The sequence below is a fragment of the Mya arenaria genome, chromosome 16, assembly GCF_026914265.1.
Source record: "Mya arenaria isolate MELC-2E11 chromosome 16, ASM2691426v1".
NCBI classification, from domain to species: Eukaryota; Metazoa; Mollusca; class Bivalvia; order Myida; family Myidae; genus Mya; species Mya arenaria.
The window spans coordinates 9698003-9720802 of NC_069137.1; the positions used below are offsets into that span (position 1 = coordinate 9698003).

The following is a 22800-nucleotide window of genomic DNA, read 5'->3' on the forward strand; positions in this document are numbered from 1 at the left end:
CCCGTATCTTCGGTTTGTGCCTGCAAAGTAATATTGTAAGGGCCGGATTTAGAACATCCACTCTCATTCACATTCCAACCGCATTCACGTAAGAGGCACTCTAGTGATCACTTGAAGTGGTACAAGGGCAGTGACACTCAAGTGATCTGTTCGTATTCACACGCCTCGTTAACACTTTACTTCATCAAGTGACCAATACAGTACAAGTACATGTATGTATTCATGCTTATATCGGTCATACATTATGCAATGTAAACATATGTTTATTTGAGATTTGAATACTAAATTGTTAGAAATGGCGACAAACAAACGACAATAATTATTGCTCTGAAACTGAAATTAACATTTTGAAACAATTGGTTGATAAATCGTAAACTTTCTGGATTGTATATAACTGGTGCAAAATGCAATAAAATGCACGTTTTTTGTTGTTGTTTTGTAGCCGTTTTCCTTTGTATCACGTGATTTAAATATGTGTTCCTTTATAATCTTGCTTTAGTAGTCAGCAAACAGCGGTCTTAGCATTTAAACATAAAAGATGAAAGTTGAAAACCCTTCATAAAATTAGCACAGGGATAGAATTAGAATCTACTTCCGATGGAACTCCAGAAATGTACGGAAAATTGGATATTAAAAATAATAATAATAATAATGATAATAATAATAATAATAATAATAATAATAATAATAATAATAATAATAATAATAATAATAATAAATAAATAATAAATAATAAAAATGACTATAATAATAATAATAATAATAATAATAATAATAATAATAATAATAATAATAATAATAATTCAACTTACTGTAAGCTGGGAAATACATATCAAATCTCTGACCAAACTCTGAAATGAACATGTTGTGTGAAACATCAAAGCTGGCTTGTACGTGAAGTTACAGGCCTATCGGCATATCGGGCTAGCGGCGTGTAATTACCGGCCTATCGGCATATCGGGCTAGCGGCGTGAAGTAACCGGCCTATCGGCATATCGGGCTAGCGGTGTGAAGTTACCGGCATATCGGCATATCGGGCTATCGGCGTGAAGTAACCGGCCTATCGGCATATCGGGCTAGCGGCGTGAAGTTACCGGCCTATCGGCATATCGGGCTAGCGGCGTGAAATTACCGGCCTATCGGCATATCGGGCTAGCGGCGTGAAGAAAGCGGCCTCACGCCCTAGCGCAACGCGCGGCTTAAAAACATTTCCTATTTCAAAACGTTTTATATGTTCTTTTTTCTAAAAAAATGATCAAATGTTCCCATTTACAGATCAACATCCTTTAAGCGAATATCATATTTTCCTCATTTTTTAGGCTGCTGGGTTGAGTTCTTGTGAAAATGCTGATTTCGCTAAATGATGTTGATTAACTTCACGCCGTTAGGCCGCTGGACTGCTTGATCGACTTTGAAAAAAAAATGTTAATAATCGGTTCAACATGGTGAATTTTGCATAAAACATTTTTTAGCATTGTTTAAGAAGAAAATTCACATTTAAATGCATTATGTTAATGTACAAATATTTTTTTTATTTATCGTGGTTTTCAAAGAAAACGCAGGAACAATTGCATTGAAATAGAAAACAAATTTAGGACAACTTCGCGCCGCTAGGCCGCTAGCACGTAGATAAATCTGTCTTCTCTTGCAGCCAGGGATGAATTGAAACCATCAAGTTTGCTGGACAAGCACGAAACAAAACAAATATGTAATTGGTGCATCCTTTTGAAAATTTGTTTTTTATAGAAGTCAATGTTATTGTAGTACATGTACATGTATTTCAATGGATTATCCCGGATATTGTCTGGGAATGAGGTTGTCACTGATTTGTTTCAAATATCTGATATATTCCATCTGTTCTACTTGTCATGTACATTTGACACTCACACTCATTCATTTCATACAACCAATTCTCGAGGGCGGTTCAGGTGGCCCAGCTAAACACTCGCAAATGTCCCCCTCACTCAAAACACTTGAGTCTCTCTCCCACCTGTGAATACCAATATACCTTTCACTCGAAAATATCTGCACAGTTAAGTGATTACAGCGGATTTACCAATTGAGTGTGAATGAGAGTGGCTGTTCTGAATTCGGCCCTAATAGTCTAGTTTTGCTCATTTAGAACTGCATTATCGGCGTTGTTTGTCGAGGTAAACTTGACCATTTTATACAAGCAGGTCGTCAGTTGATATTGAATGGTTCGCATTTATACTAAAGTGTCATAGTATTAAAAGTTAGGTTGGTACTGTTAATGATGTTAGATGGATACGTTTATATATATATATAACGTGAGTTTCTCGATAATTTCATATTTTTTGATTCCATAGTTGCAGTAGAACAATGTTTTTTGACATATAACATGTTATATATTATGTATAAAATAAATCATCAATCAAGAATGAAGGAAAACCAAGAATAAAAACCACATAGTATATAGGATGAAACAGATGAATAACGCTCTCACTCCTTCAATCAATCAATCGATCGATTGAACAATCAATCAGTCAATATACTACATTTATTTCTCACAACAGATGATTTTGTAATTAACAGAGGAATATTTTAATAGTGTATTTTCATAGTCACAATCTCTGACTACAAATGACTATATCTGGTATTATCTGTAACAAGTTTTCTGATCAAGTTATGTTATGCTTTCTTGTGTATACATTTTGTGTTTATATTTACTAAACATGAAGGAAGGTATTTGTTTGCTTCAATGTACGCTTTTGATTAATAATTTTCAAAGTTATTGGAGTTTCATTGCTTTAATACAATACATTTTTTTTTAATTTTTATTACTGGTATGAGACGACCGTTTATGTTTAACGAACGTGTATAAGTTTAATAACTCGAGTTGTATGTTCAGTAACTATCACATAAAGTACGCTTGTTTAAATATGCTGCTTATTTTCTTTAAAATCAGTAAAAGAAACTGCGAAATGAGACGTTAACTGGACCAAAACAAAAAGCACGTTCAAACATGTTGTTTTCCTTGTAGTTTATCGGCATATGACGTGATAAATGTTTAACGTTAGAGAATGTGGTTCAACTCCAATACTTATGTGAAAACAACCCAACTCAAACATCAAATACAAACAAACGACTCTAGATAATTAATATCCTATCGACATCTTAACTTTTCTTATATACGGTACTGCAGTTTTTATGAATAACACACGTGCGGTTGAACCATTAACTCAACAAATGATATAATTGAACAATAAAAACCGATCGTTGGTTATCAACCATTCATTGTGAGAAATACATAGTGAGGCTGTAAAATCCAGACCTATAGACTTTGTTTACGAACATAGAATTCAGAAATCCTCACATCTACTTTTCGACATGATATTTGGAAAATAAAAATGCGCAAGGGTTTCGAAGTTTGAAGAATGATGTTATGCGGTTTAATATGGTGCAAAACACTACTTTATATAAACACATTTACTTGATTGCAACGTTGATGAGAAATTGAAAGCGAGTCCAAAAATCGTAAATGAATCTTGGCGAGCAATCGAGAATAGACAATTAAAGATAATTGTACGCAGGTAATGGATATTTGTTGACTAGAAGACTTTGTAATACTTTACCTAATGCAGATTTTAAAATCGACCTCAGCGAATAACGGATTTCATTTTCATTAACTTTACACAAGCAATAAACTTGTGAGGTGAAAGCAATGCGAATACACTATAGAACGTGCAGGTTAATCCGTAAATGCTTTGAAACTAGCTATTTTTATAAAAAAAATCCTCAATTTACATTACCTATTCTTAGGTAATGACAGGCACTAATCAGTTTTAGCACACTCAAAAGATGTTTTGGAATTGGGATGTGTTTGCCTGTGAACAAAATTATAAAAAGTAAAATCACGCTTGTCGCGCAAAAACCCTTTCAACGATAAAGTTTGCGCAATATGACTTTTTAAGGTTACATGTGTTATACGTCATCCATGAATGTGTACAATGTACAAGTTAGGACGACATGTACGAAATTACAAGGAAGGAACGTAATGCGATTATCGACGAGTCTAAAAGTCCATGTGTAAAGGGATATCCGCATACAGATACACTGCTATACGGATAGGTACGCGTACATGACGTGTTCCAAAAAGGCTCTCTTTTTGTGTGCGTTTTGAATCGGCTTTGAGCCCGACTATTCAAAGTATAAGGATAACTTACCACCACTCACCTCAGCGTCGGTGTCGGCGTCTAGTTCAAATGTTTTGGGCAGGTTGGCATTTTTACTTATAACTCCAATACCATTCATTCAATTCACCTAAAACTTCAAACAGATGTTCAGGAATATCACACAATGAATTCACATAACTCTATAATTATATCCTTAATACAAATCATGGCCCCTGATTGACTGAGTGACTTAGGTTAAAGTTTGAAAGCAGGTTTAAGTTGTATTGATAACATCTATACCCTTCATTCAATTAACTAAATACTTCGCACAAATATTGACGACCATCTTATAAATAGGTTACATAACTCCATCTTAATCCTAAATACAAATTATGACCCTTGATTGACTCTTTTTCTACTTTTTTTTCTTTTGACTGGCACATTTTTATGTTTTAACCAGATTTTCACAAAGGTAAAACTAGGTTTTAGAATGACTTGCATAGTTGTTCGGGCTGGCCGGTGGGAGGGCGTCGTCAAACTCACTTACAATATCGAATAATTTAGCCAGGTTAGACATAAAGTGACCAAACTTGGTATATGTAAGTTTAAGGAAAGTTTTCATGGGATTGCGTTTGGGGCCCCAATGATCAAGGTCAAGGTCACTGTTACCATATATAAAATAACTTACGATAGGGTTGACATATTGCTACCAAACTCGGTATATTTGAAGAGATTATAAGAGCTTTCATGGGATTATGTCAGATGCCAAGAGAATCATGTCAAACATGTCAAGGAAACTGTTGCCAAAATAGAAAAAAAAAGGTTTGTATTGAATAACTTAAGTAAGGGTTTACATATTACGACACAACTCGGTATATATGAAGTTCTTGTAAACCTTTCATGCGATTGTGTTTGGGTGATTTGACATGGTCAAGTCAAGGTCACTGTTGTTATAAAAAGACTAATGGTTTGTACTAGTAATTTAAGTAAGGATTTACATATTGTGAACCAACTTGGTATATAGGATGAATTCATTAAGACCTTTCATGAGATTGTTTGTGACCCTATGGGTCAAGGTCACTGTTACTAAAAATAGATGTTTGGTACTTAAATAGCTTTAGATAGGGTTGACATATTGTAACCAAACTTGACATGTAGGAAGATTTTATGGATGACTTTCATGTGATTGTGTTTGGTGCTCCTTGGGTCGAGGTCAAGGGCACTGTTATCCAAAAAAGAAAACCGCAGTTGTGACTGAAACTCACAACAAGGCCTGAAGATATGTCACATTGAAAGTCACATCGTGGCTTTTCTTATTTATTTTTTTAATTTGAACCTTTTAATGGCTTTTGACAGGGACATTTTACATCATAATTGTATTCATTCATTAAGACAAAACTTACGTGAAATACAAAGCGACGTAGTCGGGCGCGCTGTCCTACGAGATATCTTGTAATTATTATGCCACAATGCATATTTATGACATTTGGCCCTATTCGTTGCCCGGAACAGCTGTCCATGCTAAACATGGTGATTTTCCTCCAGATCTTAAACCCTGTTAAACCATTGGAATAATAAACAGCAATACAAACATGGCTGGCAAAATAAGTTTATTTCAGATATTCAGAGATGACTTCAATTTGGACAAGTAATGAGAATTGTACATTCACATTTAGACACAAAGTTTTCAGTTATTAACATTCATAGCAATTCTTTCTGAATTAAGTATCACAAGCACAATTGCTATACATTTCAGTTATGAAAAAATATGTCAATGTTAAAACGTTGTCAAGTAGACATTTTATGACAATGCCATACTTTATATATCTATTTAGTTTGAACAATTTAGGAATGCCATATTATAAATAAATACATTTATAACTGAACATAAATGGAACAAAAATGCTTTTTAATCTTTCCAATTTCAAAGAAACAATGAACATCTAAAAGAAGAACAGTTAAAGCTATGCCATAATTACAAAGACTGTATAATGATGCTATTACTATAGATATATAATATATTCTGTAAATAAAGGAATGCCACAGTAAACATCGGCAGCCAATTGTATGAAACACTGTTCAATAAGCAATCCACATGTAATCTTTTCGTTATTGTGCACATCTAAATGATTTTGATTGGTACATTGCCATTTTGTGATAAATATTGCTAAGTAAACAAACAGTAAAGCCAACATTGACAAAACTTCAGAATTAATCAGGATTTTCGGGAATGTTTTACATTGGCTGCAGTTATAAACAAACATTTACATGATATATCTTAACCTTTACTAGCAAAGACTTATATGATATGGCACAGAGAAAATATGTTAACATCGAACATGAGACGAACAACTGCTTAAATAATGCCAGCCTTTTTGTGTAAACATGCATTCATCCACACATAATACACTTGATAAAACAGTGAATATAAGGTACATTGTCTGCAATAAACATAAGAAAACTACTAAACTAATGCCAGCATTTTTCCAAACACGCATTCATTCACGAACAATACATAGTAAAACAAAGACAAAAAATTGTTCCATGCTCCATTCATTCAGCAAGACATGAATTATTTTATTTGTGACTATGGCATAGACAGGAGTGAACTATTTACTTCCAGATTTCTCAACGTAAATTCATTTGCTCATTTTCAAATAACACCAAATGCATTTATAACTTGATCAAAATTTATTTCACAATTGTTTGTATTAAATGCTTACGTAGAATATGTATACCTATATATGAATATATGTACTTGTTCAAAGACACATTAGTACAATTTACAATACAAATTCCTTGGAATGTTATTGCATAGTTGCATAAACAGATGTTCGCAAAAAGTAATGCTCAAAATTTATGAATTCTGAACAATGGCTATTTGATACGAACGGTTGAAATGTTCAGCGCTATTTTTTTAAATATAATTTTAATATACCGTTGAATTTCGTACTTTTATTATTATTTCCAATACATATACATTGTATTCCTTTTTAAAGCAAACTAGTGCAATAAGCACATTATCATTCAACACCTCAATGAAATATTCAAATACCTTAATCAAAAATTCAAAATACAAGTACAATAAAGCACTTCAAAAGCCATATCCTGACTCAAATGTTCAAAAACAAGTAAGAACATAGTATGAAATTTAAACTGACAGTTTTTATAGAAAATGAATAAAACGCAAGCAACATTTGAAAACTGAATATGCTTTGACCAAATTTAACAATTGAATTAAAACATGTTTTCATTCAACGTTTTGGAATTGAAGTCTGTTTTTCTTTTTTTGAAAGTGTAACATTAATTGGGATAGCGTTTATATAATATTACATTTCAATATAATGCCTGCATAATAATTTTAAATGACAACACTTACTTATAGCACACGGACAGTACAAAACACAAACCAATTACAGAAAACTACCTAACATCATGCAAACAAAACAAAACTAACTGACACACAATCAATCACAAACATCCAAACAACCTTACAATGCAATGTTGTAAATTGTATTGAAAGGGAAAAAAAGCATAGCAATTTTTAATTATGCATATAAATATCATTCGATGTTATTCATGACACAGTCTGATGTGGATAAAAGAAGTTTAAAGGGTCTTGTTCACATTTAATAGGGTCAAAAATATGTTTTCTTTTATTTAATGTGAAATGTGAAGATGCTGCTTTTAACAATAATAAAACATAGATCTACCAAAATTGGCTTTAGTAGTAATAATTATTGACACATGTGACAAATAATGCTCTATTTTGCCAAGATAGTAGTTAGTAACCCTAATGAATTTTGAATTTCTGGCAAGTGCTGTTTGGTCTTTTTACATAAAAGTACGTAAAATAACTCAATTTGAACTCTCAAAGGTGCCAGCATAAAATCTGTGAACACGTGCCTTTACTTTGATAATATTTACTATTTACATTATTACTTTATTCTGAAATGTTGGAAAATGAGTGAGGTTGTGCAAAGTAGTTTAAGCCCCAATTTAATTTACATTTTACTCCAAGGCGGTACCTAACAATCCTTGACGAACACTATTTTTATACAAAGAATATATTTAGTGTGTTGTTTTTGGAGTTTTAATCTGTCGTTCCATGTTTCTGGTTGGTGATTGTTTGTATTTGTGTTCTATAAATATATATCCAGTTTAATACAAATTTCCAAAATAACATGTGGTTCTGCAAATGTGATCATTGGTTGGATTGCATAGCTTGGGATGCCTAGGAAACGCTGGGTAGACCATTTGGTCCTGGATGAGTATTCCCAGAAAATTGTTTCACCCGTTCGCCCACAAGTCCTCTTGGAATTCCTGAAACAATTAAACAACATCATCAAAAATGAAGAGCATAACATTCATACACTTGTCCAGTTGTCTCAGTTTACAAACAGCCGTACCTCAACAAGAAACTCACCAAGAATCAAGAGCACTACATGCACAATCCTACAATTGTCCATCAGTCTCAGTTTACAAACAGCCGTACCTCAACAAGTAATACAGCAGGAATCAAGGGGCACCACATGCACATTCCTACAATTGTACAGTGTACATACAGCCATACCTCTACAAGTAATACAAGAGGAATCACGAGTACCACATGCTTATTCTACACTGGTCCATTAGTCTCAGTTCACAAGAAGCCATACTCAAAGAGGTAATACACCAGGAATATAGGACACAACATGCACAGTTCTTCACTTGCCCATCTGTCTCAGTTTACAAACACCCATATCCTACACTCGTCCATTAGTCTCAGTTCACAAGAAGCCATACTCAAAGAGGTAATACACCAGGAATATAGGACACAACATGCACATTTCTTCACTCGCCCATCAGTCTCAGTTTACAAACACCCATACCCAAACAAGTAATCAACCAGAAATCAATGGCACCATATCAACAATGCTACAGTCGTCTATTAATCTAAGTTGACAAACAACCATAAGCCACAGGGACAGTATTCAATATTGATCTTATCCTTATCCTTAGACATGCCTCAGTGATTCCATTAAGCCTATTGGGCAGCTAAATATACAGGCCAATCAAAGCACTTAGTTTCTAATCTTAAATTTAGGTTTAATATAAGAAGTTTATTGAATACAGCCAGAGGAATCAAGGGCGCTACATGCAAATCAATTCACTCCTTCATCAGTCTTAGTTTACAGCCACATCTCAACAAGTAGTACACAAAGAATCAAGGGTAACACATTAAATTCATACACTTTACTATCAGTCTCAGTTTACTAAAAGCCATACCTCAACAAGAAGTACACCAGGAATCAAGGGCACCACATTAAATTCATACACTTGACTATCAGTCTCAGTTTACTAAAAGCCATACCTCAACAAGTAGTACACAAAGAATCAAGGGTAACACATTAAATTCATACACTTTACTATCAGTCTCAGTTTACTAAAAGCCATACCTCAACAAGTAGTACACAAGGAATCAAGGGTACCACATTAAATTCATACACTTGACTATCAGTCTCAGTTTACTAAAAGCCATACCTCAACAAGTAGTACACAAGGAATCAAGGGCAACACATTAAATTCATACACTTTACTATCAGTCTCAGTTTACTAAAGGCCATACCTCAACAAGTAGTACACAAGGAATCAAGGGTACCACATTAAATTCATACACTTTACTATCTGTCTCAGTTTTACTAAAGGCCATACCTCAACAAGAAGTACACAAGGAATCAAGGGTAACACATTAAATTCATACACTTTACTATCTGTCTCAGTTTTACTAAAGGCCATACCTCAACAAGTAGTACACAAGGAATCAAGGGTACCACATTAAATTCATACACTTTACTATCAGTCTCAGTTTACTAAAAGCCATACCTCAACAAGTAATACACAAGGAATCAAGGGCAACACATTAAATTCATACACTTTACTATCTGTCTCATTTTTACTAAAAGCCATACCTCAACAAGTAATACACAAGGAATCAAGGGCAACACATTAAATTCATACACTTTACTATCAGTCTCAGTTTACTTAAAGCCATACCTCAACAAGTAATACACAAGGAATCAAGGGCAACACATTAAATTCATACACTTTACTATCTGTATCAGTTTTACTAAAGGCCATACCTCAACAAGTAGTACACAAGGAATCAAGGGTACCACATTAAATTCATACACTTTACTATCAGTCTCAGTTTACTAAAACCCATACCTCAACAAGTAATACACAAGGAATCAAGGGTACCACATTAAATTCATACACTTGACTATCAGTCTCAGTTTACTAAAAGCCATACCTCAACAAGTAGTACACAAGGAATCAAGGGTACCACATTAAATTCATACACTTTACTATCAGTCTCAGTTTACTAAAAGCCATACCTCAACAAGTAATACACAAGGAATCAAGGGCAACACATTAAATTCATACACTTTACTATCTGTCTCATTTTTACTAAAGGCCATACCTCAACAAGTAGTACACAAGGAATCAAGGGTACCACATTAAATTCATACACTTGACTATCAGTCTCAGTTTACTAAAACCCATACCTCAACAAGTAATACACAAGGAATCAAGGGTACCACATTAAATTCATACACTTTACTATCAGTCTCAGTTTACTAAAAGCCATACCTCAACAAGTAGTACACAAGGAATCAAGGGTACCACATTAAATTCATACGCTTGACTATCAGTCTCAGTTTACTAAAACCCATACCTCAACAAGTAATACACAAGGAATCAAGGGTACCACATTAAATTCATACACTTGACTATCAGTCTCAGTTTACTAAAAGCCATACCTCAACAAGTAGTACACAAGGAATCAAGGGCAACACATTAAATTCATACACTTTACTATCAGTCTCGGTTTACTAAAAGCCATACCTCAACAAGTAGTACACAAGGAATCAAGGGTACCACATTAAATTCATACACTTTACTATCAGTCTCAGTTTACTAAAAGCCATACCTCAACAAGTAGTACACAAGGAATCAAGGGTAACACATTAAATTCATACACTTTACTATCAGTCTCGGTTTACTAAAACCCATACCTCAACAAGTAGTACACAAGGAATCAAGGGTACCACATTAAATTCATACACTTTACTATCAGTCTCAGTTTACTAAAAGCCATACCTCAACAAGTAGTACACAAGGAATCAAGGGTACCACATTAAATTCATACACTTTACTATCAGTCTCAGTTTACTAAAAGCCATACCTCAACAAGTAGTACACAAGGAATCAAGGGTACCACATTAAATTCATACACTTTACTATCAGTCTCAGTTTACTAAAACCCATACCTCAACAAGTAATACACAAGGAATCAAGGGTACCACATTAAATTCATACACTTTACTATCAGTCTCAGTTTACTAAAAGCCATACCTCAACAAGTAGTACACAAGGAATCAAGGGCACCACATTCAATTCATACACTTGACTATCAGTCTCAGTTTACTAAAACCCATACCTCAACAAGTAATACACAAGGAATCAAGGGTAACACATTAAATTCATACACTTGACTATCAGTCTCAGTTTACTAAAAGCCATACCTCAACAAGTAGTACACAAAGAATCAAGGGCAACACATTAAATTCATACACTTGACTATCAGTCTCAGTTTACTCAAAGCCATACCTCAACAAGTAGTACACAAGGAATCAAGGGTACCACATTAAATTCATACACTTTACTATCAGTCTCAGTTTACTAAAAGCCATACCTCAACAAGTAATACACAAGGAATCAAGGGCACCACATTAAATTCATACACTTTACTATCAGTCTCAGTTTACTAAAAGCCATACCTCAACAAGTAGTACACAAGGAATCAAGGGCAACACATTAAATTCATACACTTGACTATCAGTCTCAGTTTACTAAAAGCCATACCTCAACAAGTAGTACACAAGGAATCAAGGGCAACACATTAAATTCATACACTTGACTATCAGTCTCAGTTTACTAAAAGCCATACCTCAACAAGTAGTACACAAGGAATCAAGGGCAACACATTAAATTCATACACTTTACTATCAGTCTCAGTTTACTAAAGGCCATACCTCAACAAGTAATACACAAGGAATCAAGGGTACCACATTAAATTCATACACTTTACTATCAGTCTCAGTTTACTAAAAGCCATACCTCAACAAGTAATACACAAGGAATCAAGGGCAACACATTAAATTCATACACTTGACTATCAGTCTCAGTTTACTAAAAGCCATACCTCAACAAGTAGTACACAAGGAATCAAGGGCAACACATTAAATTCATACACTTGACTATCAGTCTCAGTTTACTAAAAGCCATACCTCAACAAGTAGTACACAAAGAATCAAGGGTACCACATTAAATTCATACACTTGACTATCAGTCTCAGTTTACTAAAAGCCATACCTCAACAAGTAGTACACAAAGAATCAAGGGTACCACATTAAATTCATACACTTGACTATCAGTCTCAGTTTACTAAAACCCATACCTCAACAAGTAGTACACAAGGAATCAAGGGCACCATATTATATTCATACACTTGACTATCAGTCTCAGTTTACTAAAAGCCATACCTCAACAAGTAGTACACAAGGAATCAAGGGCACCACATTCAATTCATACACTTGACTATCAGTCTCAGTTTACTAAAAGCCATACCTCAACAAGTAATACACAAGGAATCAAGGGCACCACATTAAATTCATACACTTTACTATCAGTCTCAGTTTACTAAAACCCATACCTCAACAAGTAATACACAAGGAATCAAGGGCACCACATTAAATTCATACACTTTACTATCAGTCTCAGTTTACTAAAAGCCATACCTCAACAAGTAATACACAAGGAATCAAGGGTAACACATTAAATTCATACACTTGACTATCAGTCTCAGTTTACTAAAAGCCATACCTCAACAAGTAATACACAAGGAATCAAGGGTAACACATTAAATTCATACACTTTACTATCAGTCTCAGTTTACTAAAACCCATACCTCAACAAGTAATACACAAGGAATCAAGGGTACCACATTAAATTCATACACTTTACTATCAGTCTCAGTTTACTAAAAGCCATACCTCAACAAGTAATACACAAGGAATCAAGGGTACCACATTAAATTCATACACTTGACTATCAGTCTCAGTTTACTAAAACCCATACCTCAACAAGTAGTACACAAGGAATCAAGGGTAACACATTAAATTCATACGCTTGACTATCAGTCTCAGTTTACTAAAACCCATACCTCAACAAGTAATACACAAGGAATCAAGAGCACCACGTACACATTCCAACACAAGTCCATCTGTTCCTTAAACTCGCAGTTTGAGTCAAGTTTCATTACTAGTTGAATACTTGTATTTGTTCTTCAATGATATTAAAGTTATACTAGTAGAAACTGTACATGATAGATACTTTTCTAAATATGACAAAGAGACGTTCGGAGGTTAAATAGTGATACCTTTGAATCATCTTCCGTATAACAATTTTTTCCAAAAATATTGTCTGTTACCGTTTTTAAAAGTTGTATTTTTTTCCGAAAGAGTATAACTTTACAGCTACTATATCCCCCTAGTATAAAATTGCTAAGTTATAATCAAAATATATTTACCAGTTTCAGGCAGTATGCTTTCAGAGTCATTAATGGCTTCATCTGCTACTGCATCTGTGTTAGGAACGTCACCATTGGATACATCTGCACCTTTGTTTTCAAATGAATTGCATTTGGAAAAGGATAGTACAGAAATGACAGGTTTTTTTTGGACATTATCAATTGCAAAAGAATAAGACATATTTAGTATACCACTTAAACAAAGACTGCATTTTCTGTGTATGTTTTGCTCTATTCAATTAAAAATGGGCAATAATTTCAAAAAAATAAAAACAATTTTTTTTAAAAGTTTCTTTTTAAAAACTTCTCTTCTCATCAGAACAAAAACAAGTATATTTTTACACAATATATATTGCTAATTGCCAGTCGGTTTGTAAAATTCTAAATCCATATCTGCAGTCTTTTTATTACCATTTATCGATGAATAATTGTTGGAATTATTGTTTAATTTTACCGTTGGTTTCCGTAACTATCTCACAAAACGTGGAAAGAGGAACGTCCTCTCCTTGGTCAACTACTTCAGCACCATGTGAAGCTGGAAAAACCTCACACTAATTAATAATAAGTCAATGATCCATGACAGCATATTTATTGGTTGTTGAGAAAATGTTTTATTAATAAGCAAATCAAATTGATGCTATGCAATTGTTGAATATAACTTATATGTAAACTGCTAAAAGAGACTATATTAACAAAATGCTTCTCATAATGATATAACTCAAATGTTAGATGATATTTATTTATTGGTTTTTGAGTAATTTAATGTTCTGGAGTTGATAATTATTTTATTTTTTTACAGAAAACGCTGTGAATTAAGCTGAAAAGCATAAATAACACTTATAAATTGACAAAATCCTTCTTATTAATAAATACCTGTCTATAAACAATGGAATTTTACTATTTGTATCTGTCCAATACTTTTGTTTGGCAATGGTTGCAAAGGGCATTTGTTTAAGGATTATAAAGAAATGACAGAGTTGTTTTGAGACATTATCATTTTCAGCAGAATTGGACATTTTTAATATACTACTTAAAGCTGCACTCTCACATATTGAACGTTTTGTTAAGGTTTTAATTTTTTGTCTTGGAATGAGTCATTTTTTTGTGAAAATCCATGGAAACCAGTTATATAACTGCTGACAAAAAATAGATAGATCACAGATTTTATTTATTAAATGATGTTTTATGCATTTTTCTTAAACCGTTAGTATTGGTAGTAGACAGACAACTCAAACAAAAACAAAGTCTCTCCATCTATGGGCCCCATTGGGGGGAGACTTAATTAAACATAATGATAATTGTCTTTAAATCCTTCTCTTCTAAAACTATTAAATACAAATTGTTCATATTTCTATAGCATTTTAGATACCTTTCTGTTTGAAATGATTCCATACAATTACTGCAATCGGGATTGCAACAATCAGGATGACTGCAATCACTATAAGGACAATAGCCCACGCTGGCAATCCGTTGTCTTGCACTTCCGATTCTTTTTCTGGAAGAAACAAAACATGTTTGTCAAATAGTATTCTTTGTCAGAAACATATGATGATGTAAACTACATATCCATGGAAGTGGATGTGTCACCTGTTTGGAGTGCTATCATTATTCTGATAATATTCAAACCAAGTGTATGTATACAAAATCAACATTGCTAATTGCCATTTTTTATCAGTTTGTAAAAATACTAATTCCATACTTGCACTACTTTTATGACAAACTGGGTACAATTAAATGTTACTCTGGCACAGTTTCCGGATGCTATCGAAGTGTAATTACTTCTGAGGATTAAATGTTGGATTAATTATTTAAATTTACCGTTGGTGTCTGTATCTGTCTCTGTTGACCTGTTAAGAGGAACGTCAGTTTCGGGATCCACTTCTTGTGCACCATGAGGAGCTGGAATATCTCCCACTTATTAATCACATGTTAATGATATTCATTAATTTGTGGAGCAAATCTATCATTAACAAGAGATGTTTGTCAAACATTATGCCCCCCCTGAGCACCATGTTGTCAGGATTATATGGACAATTGAATGAAATATGCATGGACCGAAATGACAGCTGATTTGTTGCTGTTTTAAGATTATGACCATTAAAGTGTGAGGATAAAGTGTGTTATGACCGTCATGACCTTTGACTCTATGAACTCAAAATCCAGAGTCATCAGCTGGTCACCAGAAACCTAAATGTCAAGTTTGAGGGCCATGGGTGCAGGCATTGTCAAGTTATCACAAGACAAGTTTTTTTCGTTCAAGGTCACTGTGACCTTGACCTTTGACCTGATGACACCTTAAATCATAAGGGGTCATCTACAAGTCAGATGCAACTCCAAGTCAAGTTTAAAGGCCATGGGTTCAGGCATTGTTGAGTTATCACTCGGCAACCTTTTACCATTCAAAAACACTGTGAACTTGACCTTTGGCTCTATGAATCCTAAAATAAATAAGGGTGATCTACTGGTCAGGCTTAAAATCCATGTCAAGTTTAATGATCATAGGTTCAGGCATTGTTGAGAAATCAGTGGGGGAAGATTTGTTAACTTTTTTGCGTTAAAGGTTACTGTGACACTGACCTTGGCCTGATGACCCCCAAAGTCGATAGGGGTCATCTACTGGGCAGGCCCAACCTTCATGTCAAGTTTGATGACCATAGGTCCAAGAATTGTCGAGTTTGCTTTCAAGGTCACTGTGACCTACCTTTGACCCCTAAAATCAATAGGGGTCATCTACTGGTCAGGCCCAACCTCCATGTCAAGTTTGAGGGCCATGGGTGCAGGCATTGTTGAGTTATCACTTGGACAACCTTTTATCATTCAAGGTCACTGTGACCTTGACCTTTGGCCCAATGACCCCTAAAATTAATAGGGACAATCTTCTGGCCAGGCTCAATCTCCAAATCAAGTTTGAGGGTCATGGGTGCAGGCATTGTCGAGTTATCACTCGGACAACCTTTTACCATTCCAGGTCACTGTGAACTTGACCTTTGGCCAGATGACCCCCAAAAACCATAGGGGTCATCTCCTGGTCAGGCCAATTCTCCAAGTCAAGTTTGAGGGCCATGAGTGCAGGCATTGTTGAGTTATCAATCGGACAACCTTTTACCATTCAAGGTCACTGTGACCTTGACCTTTGGCCCGATGACCCCCCCAAAACAATAGGGGTCATCTACTGGTAAGGCCCAACCTCCAAGTCAAGTTTGAGGGCCATGGGTGCAGGCATTGTTGAGTTATCACATGAACAACCTTTTACCATTAAAGGTCACTGTGACCTTGACCTTTGACCCATTGAGCCCAAAAAACGATAGAGGCCAGCTACTGGTCGGGCCCAACCTCCAAGTCAAGTTTGAGGGCCATGGGTGCAGGCATTGTCACGTTATCACTCGGACAACCTTTTACCATTCAAGGTCACTGTGACCTTGAACTTTGGCCTTATGACCCCCAAAAACAATAGGGGTCAACTACTGGTCAGGCCCAACCTGCATGTCAAGTTTGAGGGCCATGGGTGCAGGCATTGTCACGTTATCACTCGGACAACCTTTTACCATTCAAGGTCACTGTGACCTTGAACTTTGGCCTGATGACCCCCAAAAACAATAGGGGTCAACTACTGGTCAGGCCCAACCTGCATGTCAAGTTTGAGAGCCATGGGTGCAGGCATTGTTGAGTTATCACTCGGACAAGCTTAAAAATTATTTTACCATTAAAGGTCACTGTGACCTTGACCTTTGACCCCCAAAATCAATAGGGGTCATCTACTGGTCAGGCCCAACCTTCATGTGAAGTTTGATGACCATACGTCCAGGGATTGTTGAGTTATCACTCGGACAAGCTTTGGTCTACCGACGGACCGACCGACCGACCGACATACCGACATGCCTGTGCATAGCAATATACCCCTCTTCTTCGAAGGGGGGCATAATAAGCCAATCAAATTGACGCTATGCAATTTTTGCAAATAATTTCTAATCTATTAACTGCCTATATATATGAGAATATATTTTAATATTATACCTCACATAAATTTGTCCCTTCTTTATATATATAATCTCGATTGGTCCGTATATTACTGTATTTTGATGAAAATCAAGTTTTATGACGTCAGCGGTCCATATTATATTTTTGGCCGGTCCGGACCTCGCCAAAAATGTAATATGGACCGCTTACGTCATGCGATTGGTTAGTGCGGCTTGCTATTTTCACAACGGCGAAAAATTGTCGCAAATAAACATTATCAGGTTTGTTAAATAAAACACATTTAAATCGCTTTAAAAAATTGTCTTGTTATGAAAAGTGTTCGGTATACTATAAGAAATATAACACACCACTTCGGGCCATATGACATTATAAGGACCGATGAGTCAGCCCCGAAGGTGAATGGACCTCGGCTAATGCCTTGGTCCATATACACCTTTGGTGGCTGACTGGCCGGTCCTTATAATGTCATATGGCCCGAAGTGGTGTGTTATATTTCTTAAATAAATAAACTTGATTATGACAAAACCTGATGGAGTCACGCTCAAGTATGTTTCATGGATAAGAGGCAGACTGGTGTCCTTTTTGAGAGGCCCTGAGTGATCGAAACCACAACCAATTTATAGTAGGGCTTTAACACACAACCTCTTGATAGAAAGGCAGGCGTCAATATCACAAGACCACTGTCATCCTACTGGGGATCAAACTATAAACGTCTTGGTTAAGAGGCAGAAGCCTATAACACAAGCCCATTCTTACCCTACTTGGGATCAAACTAACAACCTCTTGGTTAAGATGCAGACGCCTATATCACAAGACCACTCTCACCCTACTTGGGATCAAACTAATGCCCTCTTGGTTCAGAGGCAGAAGCCTATATCACAAGACCACTCTCAACCTACTTGGGATCAAACTAACAACCTCTTGGTAGAGAGGCAGAAGCCTATATCACAAGACCAATCTCACCCTACTGGAGGATCAAACTACAAACTAACAACCACTTGGTTAAGAGGCGGATGCCTATATCACTATACCGTCCAGTGTGTGGAAGTATACCAACGCCAATTGAATTATGACAGCCCCCCTACCCCCCTCCCAATCCTGGCATGAGCACTGCCGCTCATTATGTTCCATAATTGTATGAAGTTACATTTCATCAAATAGTTGTTACGGACTGACCAACCCTAATAGAATTATGACTCCCAGGTCATTATCCCATAGAAAGTGACACATGGATCATTACATATCGACTCCCGCGTCATAATATTACAACTCCTCTAGACAGAGTTATTATATTCCGGGTTGTCGTTTTTCTAAAGGGATCAAAATTCTTTCTTAGAGATCAAGAGATCATTTAACTTAGTGGAACGGGGTCATAAAAAAGTTGATTAAGGGCCATAATTTGTAACATGATAATATTGTTATGTAACCTTATTGTGTGATGACCATAAAAAAACTGTGTGATTTAGTATCAAGTTGATTTAATAAAGGGTATAGAAGTGAATATCATAATTTGTCCTAAAACCTTAGTTCCAAAGTCAATCAGGGGCCATAATTTGCCCAAAAAATTAAACCTAAAATATTTTGTCCTTGCAAAGTTGAAGCCAATCAATCTAGTTTTACAATGGTACAGTAAAGAATATCCATGAAACAAAATACATTATGTACATTCGATGAAAAATCATTCTATTTTTTAGATAACAAAGTGGCATAGCCAGGGATGGAAACTTAACGGTTGCCTGTTCGCCCGAGGTGAGTTATTTTCAGATCGGGCGAGTTAATTGTCGCAGATGGTAGTCCGGCTGGGCGATAAGTTTTTTTGGGAACACGTTTTCTTTTTCATTTTGCAATTATTCCTGTCGTAAAAATGACAGATCAAAACAAACGGCAGACGCTTGTTTTCGCTTTGAGCAAATGATCAATACATTTACCCCTCTCGGCGCTATTGTTATATCCAATGAAATCGCTCGATACTTATGCTCTGGCTCGAACAGCCAATGAAAGCGGTCGTTTTAGTTTTATTCTTTATTGTAATGGCGGCGCCCTAGTCAACCGTTGTTGTGACATTTTATAAACAATGTGGCGTTTTTGAAAGACTACTTTTTTCAGTCGTAAATGATTAGTTATATGGTTTTAAGAAGGAATAAAATTTAACATTGTTCTTTTTTTGCTAGAAAATATGGGCTCATAGATTTTAAGACGGGCAACCAAAACCCCAAAGTTGGTTGCCCAGACGGGCAACCAAAACCCCAAAGTTGGTTGCCCAGACGGGCAACCATGCTGGCAAAGTTAGTTTCCATCCCTGATAGCTCTAAACTATCCCAGCAATAGGCCTATAAATTACATACTAGACTGTTACAAACCTCTCACAGTATAATTCAAGTTGACAGAGTCATTGAGGAGTGGGTAGGCTTTCCCATCAAGTGTGGCATTTTCATATCCCTTGGTAGATGATATGTTCACATTCAGCTGGGTTCCAATGCAACGATGTATTATAAATATACAACTTCCCCTTTCTGTGAGGAATATACTATACAATTCCATGAATTTGGGATCTCTGATTTCTGCTTCATGTCTAAAAACGCAGCTGCCAACAGAAACATTGTTCACTGCCACATCACAGATATCATTGTCATCTTTGGGGAAGACTTCCACCACAGAGCAATTTTGAACATCAACATGGAAGGGTTTTTCTCCTGAAAAAAACAATGAGTTAATGTGGAAATGGCAATAACCCTTTACCTGCAAACCAAGCCATTTTAGGTCTGCCAGTGTATGGCATATCAGTAGTCAATAGATAATTATTCCCTATTTATATAAGTACCCCTACTGCATATAAGATAAATTGAAAATATTGGAAGGTTGAATCCTATGCATTTGAAACTTATTTTCTATAGTTTCTTTAGGATTTATCAATAATTTATCAATTGAAATTTAGTAGGTTATTTCATTTACAATCCAATGATTTATTTTTATTTCATTATATGAAAAAAATATAAATAACTTTTAACATTGAGTTGTGTTTGTTTATAAATAGTTAACAGAAATAAACAAGAGCTGTCACAGTATGTGACGAATGCCCCCGAATGTGATATTGACCTATGAACAAGGTCAGTACATGAAAAATTTATCTTGCCTTTACGTGTCAAATACATATGGCAAGTTATTTTAAATTGCCACTGAACATAAATACCACCCATATTTGACAACCTACACTCTTATGACCATATACTCAGCATTCCATTGTAAATAAACACTCAGTGTATATTTCACCTTAGAGGAAGGGACATGGGTCTTGCAAGCGACACGTTGTCTTGGTATGTCAAACACATGTGGCAAGTTATTTTAAAATCTGTCAATACAAGAAAAAGTTACAGCCCGGACACGACAACCTATACTCTATGTGCTTATATGCAGCATACCTTTGTGAATAAACACTAAGTGTGACCTTCACCTTAGAGGTAGGTACACATGTCTTGCATGCGACACATCGTTTTGGTATTTAGAACACATGTGGCAAGTTATTTTAAAATCTGTCCATACAAAGGAAAGTTACAGCCCGGACACGACAACCTATACTCTATGTCCTTATATGCAGCACTCCATTGTAAATAAACACTAAGTGTAATCTTGACCCTAGAGGTAGGGTCACGGATCTTGCACACAACACGTCGTCTTGGTATGTAGAACACATGTGGCAAGTTATTTTAAAATCTGTCCATACAAGGGAAAGTTACAGCCCGGACATGACAACCTATACACCATGTGCTTATATGCAGCACACCATTGTGAATAAACACTAAGTGTGACCTTGACCTTAGAGGTAGGGACAGGGGTCTTGTACGCGACACGTCGTCTTGGTATGTAGAACACATGTGGCCAATTATTTTAAAATCTGTCCATACAAGGGAAAGTTACAGCCCGGAAACAAGTTATTGAGACAGACACACGGACGTACGGATGGTGCGATTTTAATATGCCCATTTTAGGGGCATAATAAGACCAGTTAAAGAAAATAATATCCCTGAATTGTAAATTTAATTACATCCAAACGTTATATTGATCAATAATTGATATTATCAAACTATTGGATTCTGTCAATCAATGTACTGATAAGCCATACACTGTCAGGTCTAACATGGCTTGGTTTGACACAGGTAAGGGTTTATTTCTCACAAACGCAATTTAGTAGTAGTGTGTGTGTTTATAGAGGACAAGGTTAAGACTGCTGACCCATATCCAAAACAGTGTTTTACCTGAGATGACATCTACACACTGGCAAATTATTATCATTCTGACAAAAAGTCTGACTGAGTTTCTTGAAGATTGGATCAACACTGATGAAAAGAAACTTCAACACAATATTCTGTCTTAATATTTTACCTCATGACCAAGTTTTTGACCAAGATTACACATGTTACACACTAGTCTTAAATATCATGTTTATAAATATTCTGTCCAAGTTTCATGATGATTGGATAAAAACTTAGGTTCCCGGTATTAATGACACAGAAAAAACAACACCTTTTTATGTTGACACCCCCAGAGAACCCTCAACCAAGTTTACACCATTTAAAAACAGGAACTTTTTTTATAAATAGTCTGGCTAACAAAACCACATTTGTAGATTGTTTCATTTCACCAGGTCATGATAATATATTGAATTATCAAGAAGTTAAAAATTTGCAGAAAAAAACCTAACATCATCATGTATAATGTTTTATTTGTTTAAAATAAAGTATTACATAAAACTGAAAACATTTGTGTTTTGGGTTACTAAGGCAAAGATTTTTTGCGCCCCACATTCAGGGCTTCTGATAAAGGTATCAGGTTCTACATATAATGATAATCTTTAAGTCGCTTTTTTCGCTGCCTTTAATTACCTACAACCAAAACAAGATCTTTCGATTTAATGCCCTCATTTTGTTGGAGCACAAAGCATTATTTAAGGAATGAATTGCGGGGTTGGTGTCATTATCTGGGGTATGAACGCAATTGGGTTGGTCAATGTGTGTGGAGTAAGGACTCCACGCGTACTTTGACCAACCCAATTGCGTT

At 35.5% G+C, this 22800-nt stretch overlaps 1 protein-coding gene across 1 annotated transcript in view; it reads right to left on the minus strand.

Annotated features, from left to right (window-relative positions):
- Positions 1-5726: 5726 nt before the first annotated feature.
- LOC128222649 (uncharacterized) overlaps positions 5727-22800 on the minus strand; it is a 43537-nt gene continuing 26463 nt past the window's right edge. Inside the window, exons 7-12 of the mRNA XM_052931742.1 lie at positions 20106-20438; positions 15586-15666; positions 15137-15262; positions 14222-14302; positions 13768-13857; positions 5727-8456 (exon numbers count right to left, since the gene is read on the minus strand). Coding sequence (XP_052787702.1) covers positions 8368-8456; positions 13768-13857; positions 14222-14302; positions 15137-15262; positions 15586-15666; positions 20106-20438 — 800 coding nt within the window. The 3' untranslated portion in view covers positions 5727-8367. The remainder of the gene's footprint in view (positions 8457-13767; positions 13858-14221; positions 14303-15136; positions 15263-15585; positions 15667-20105; positions 20439-22800) is intronic.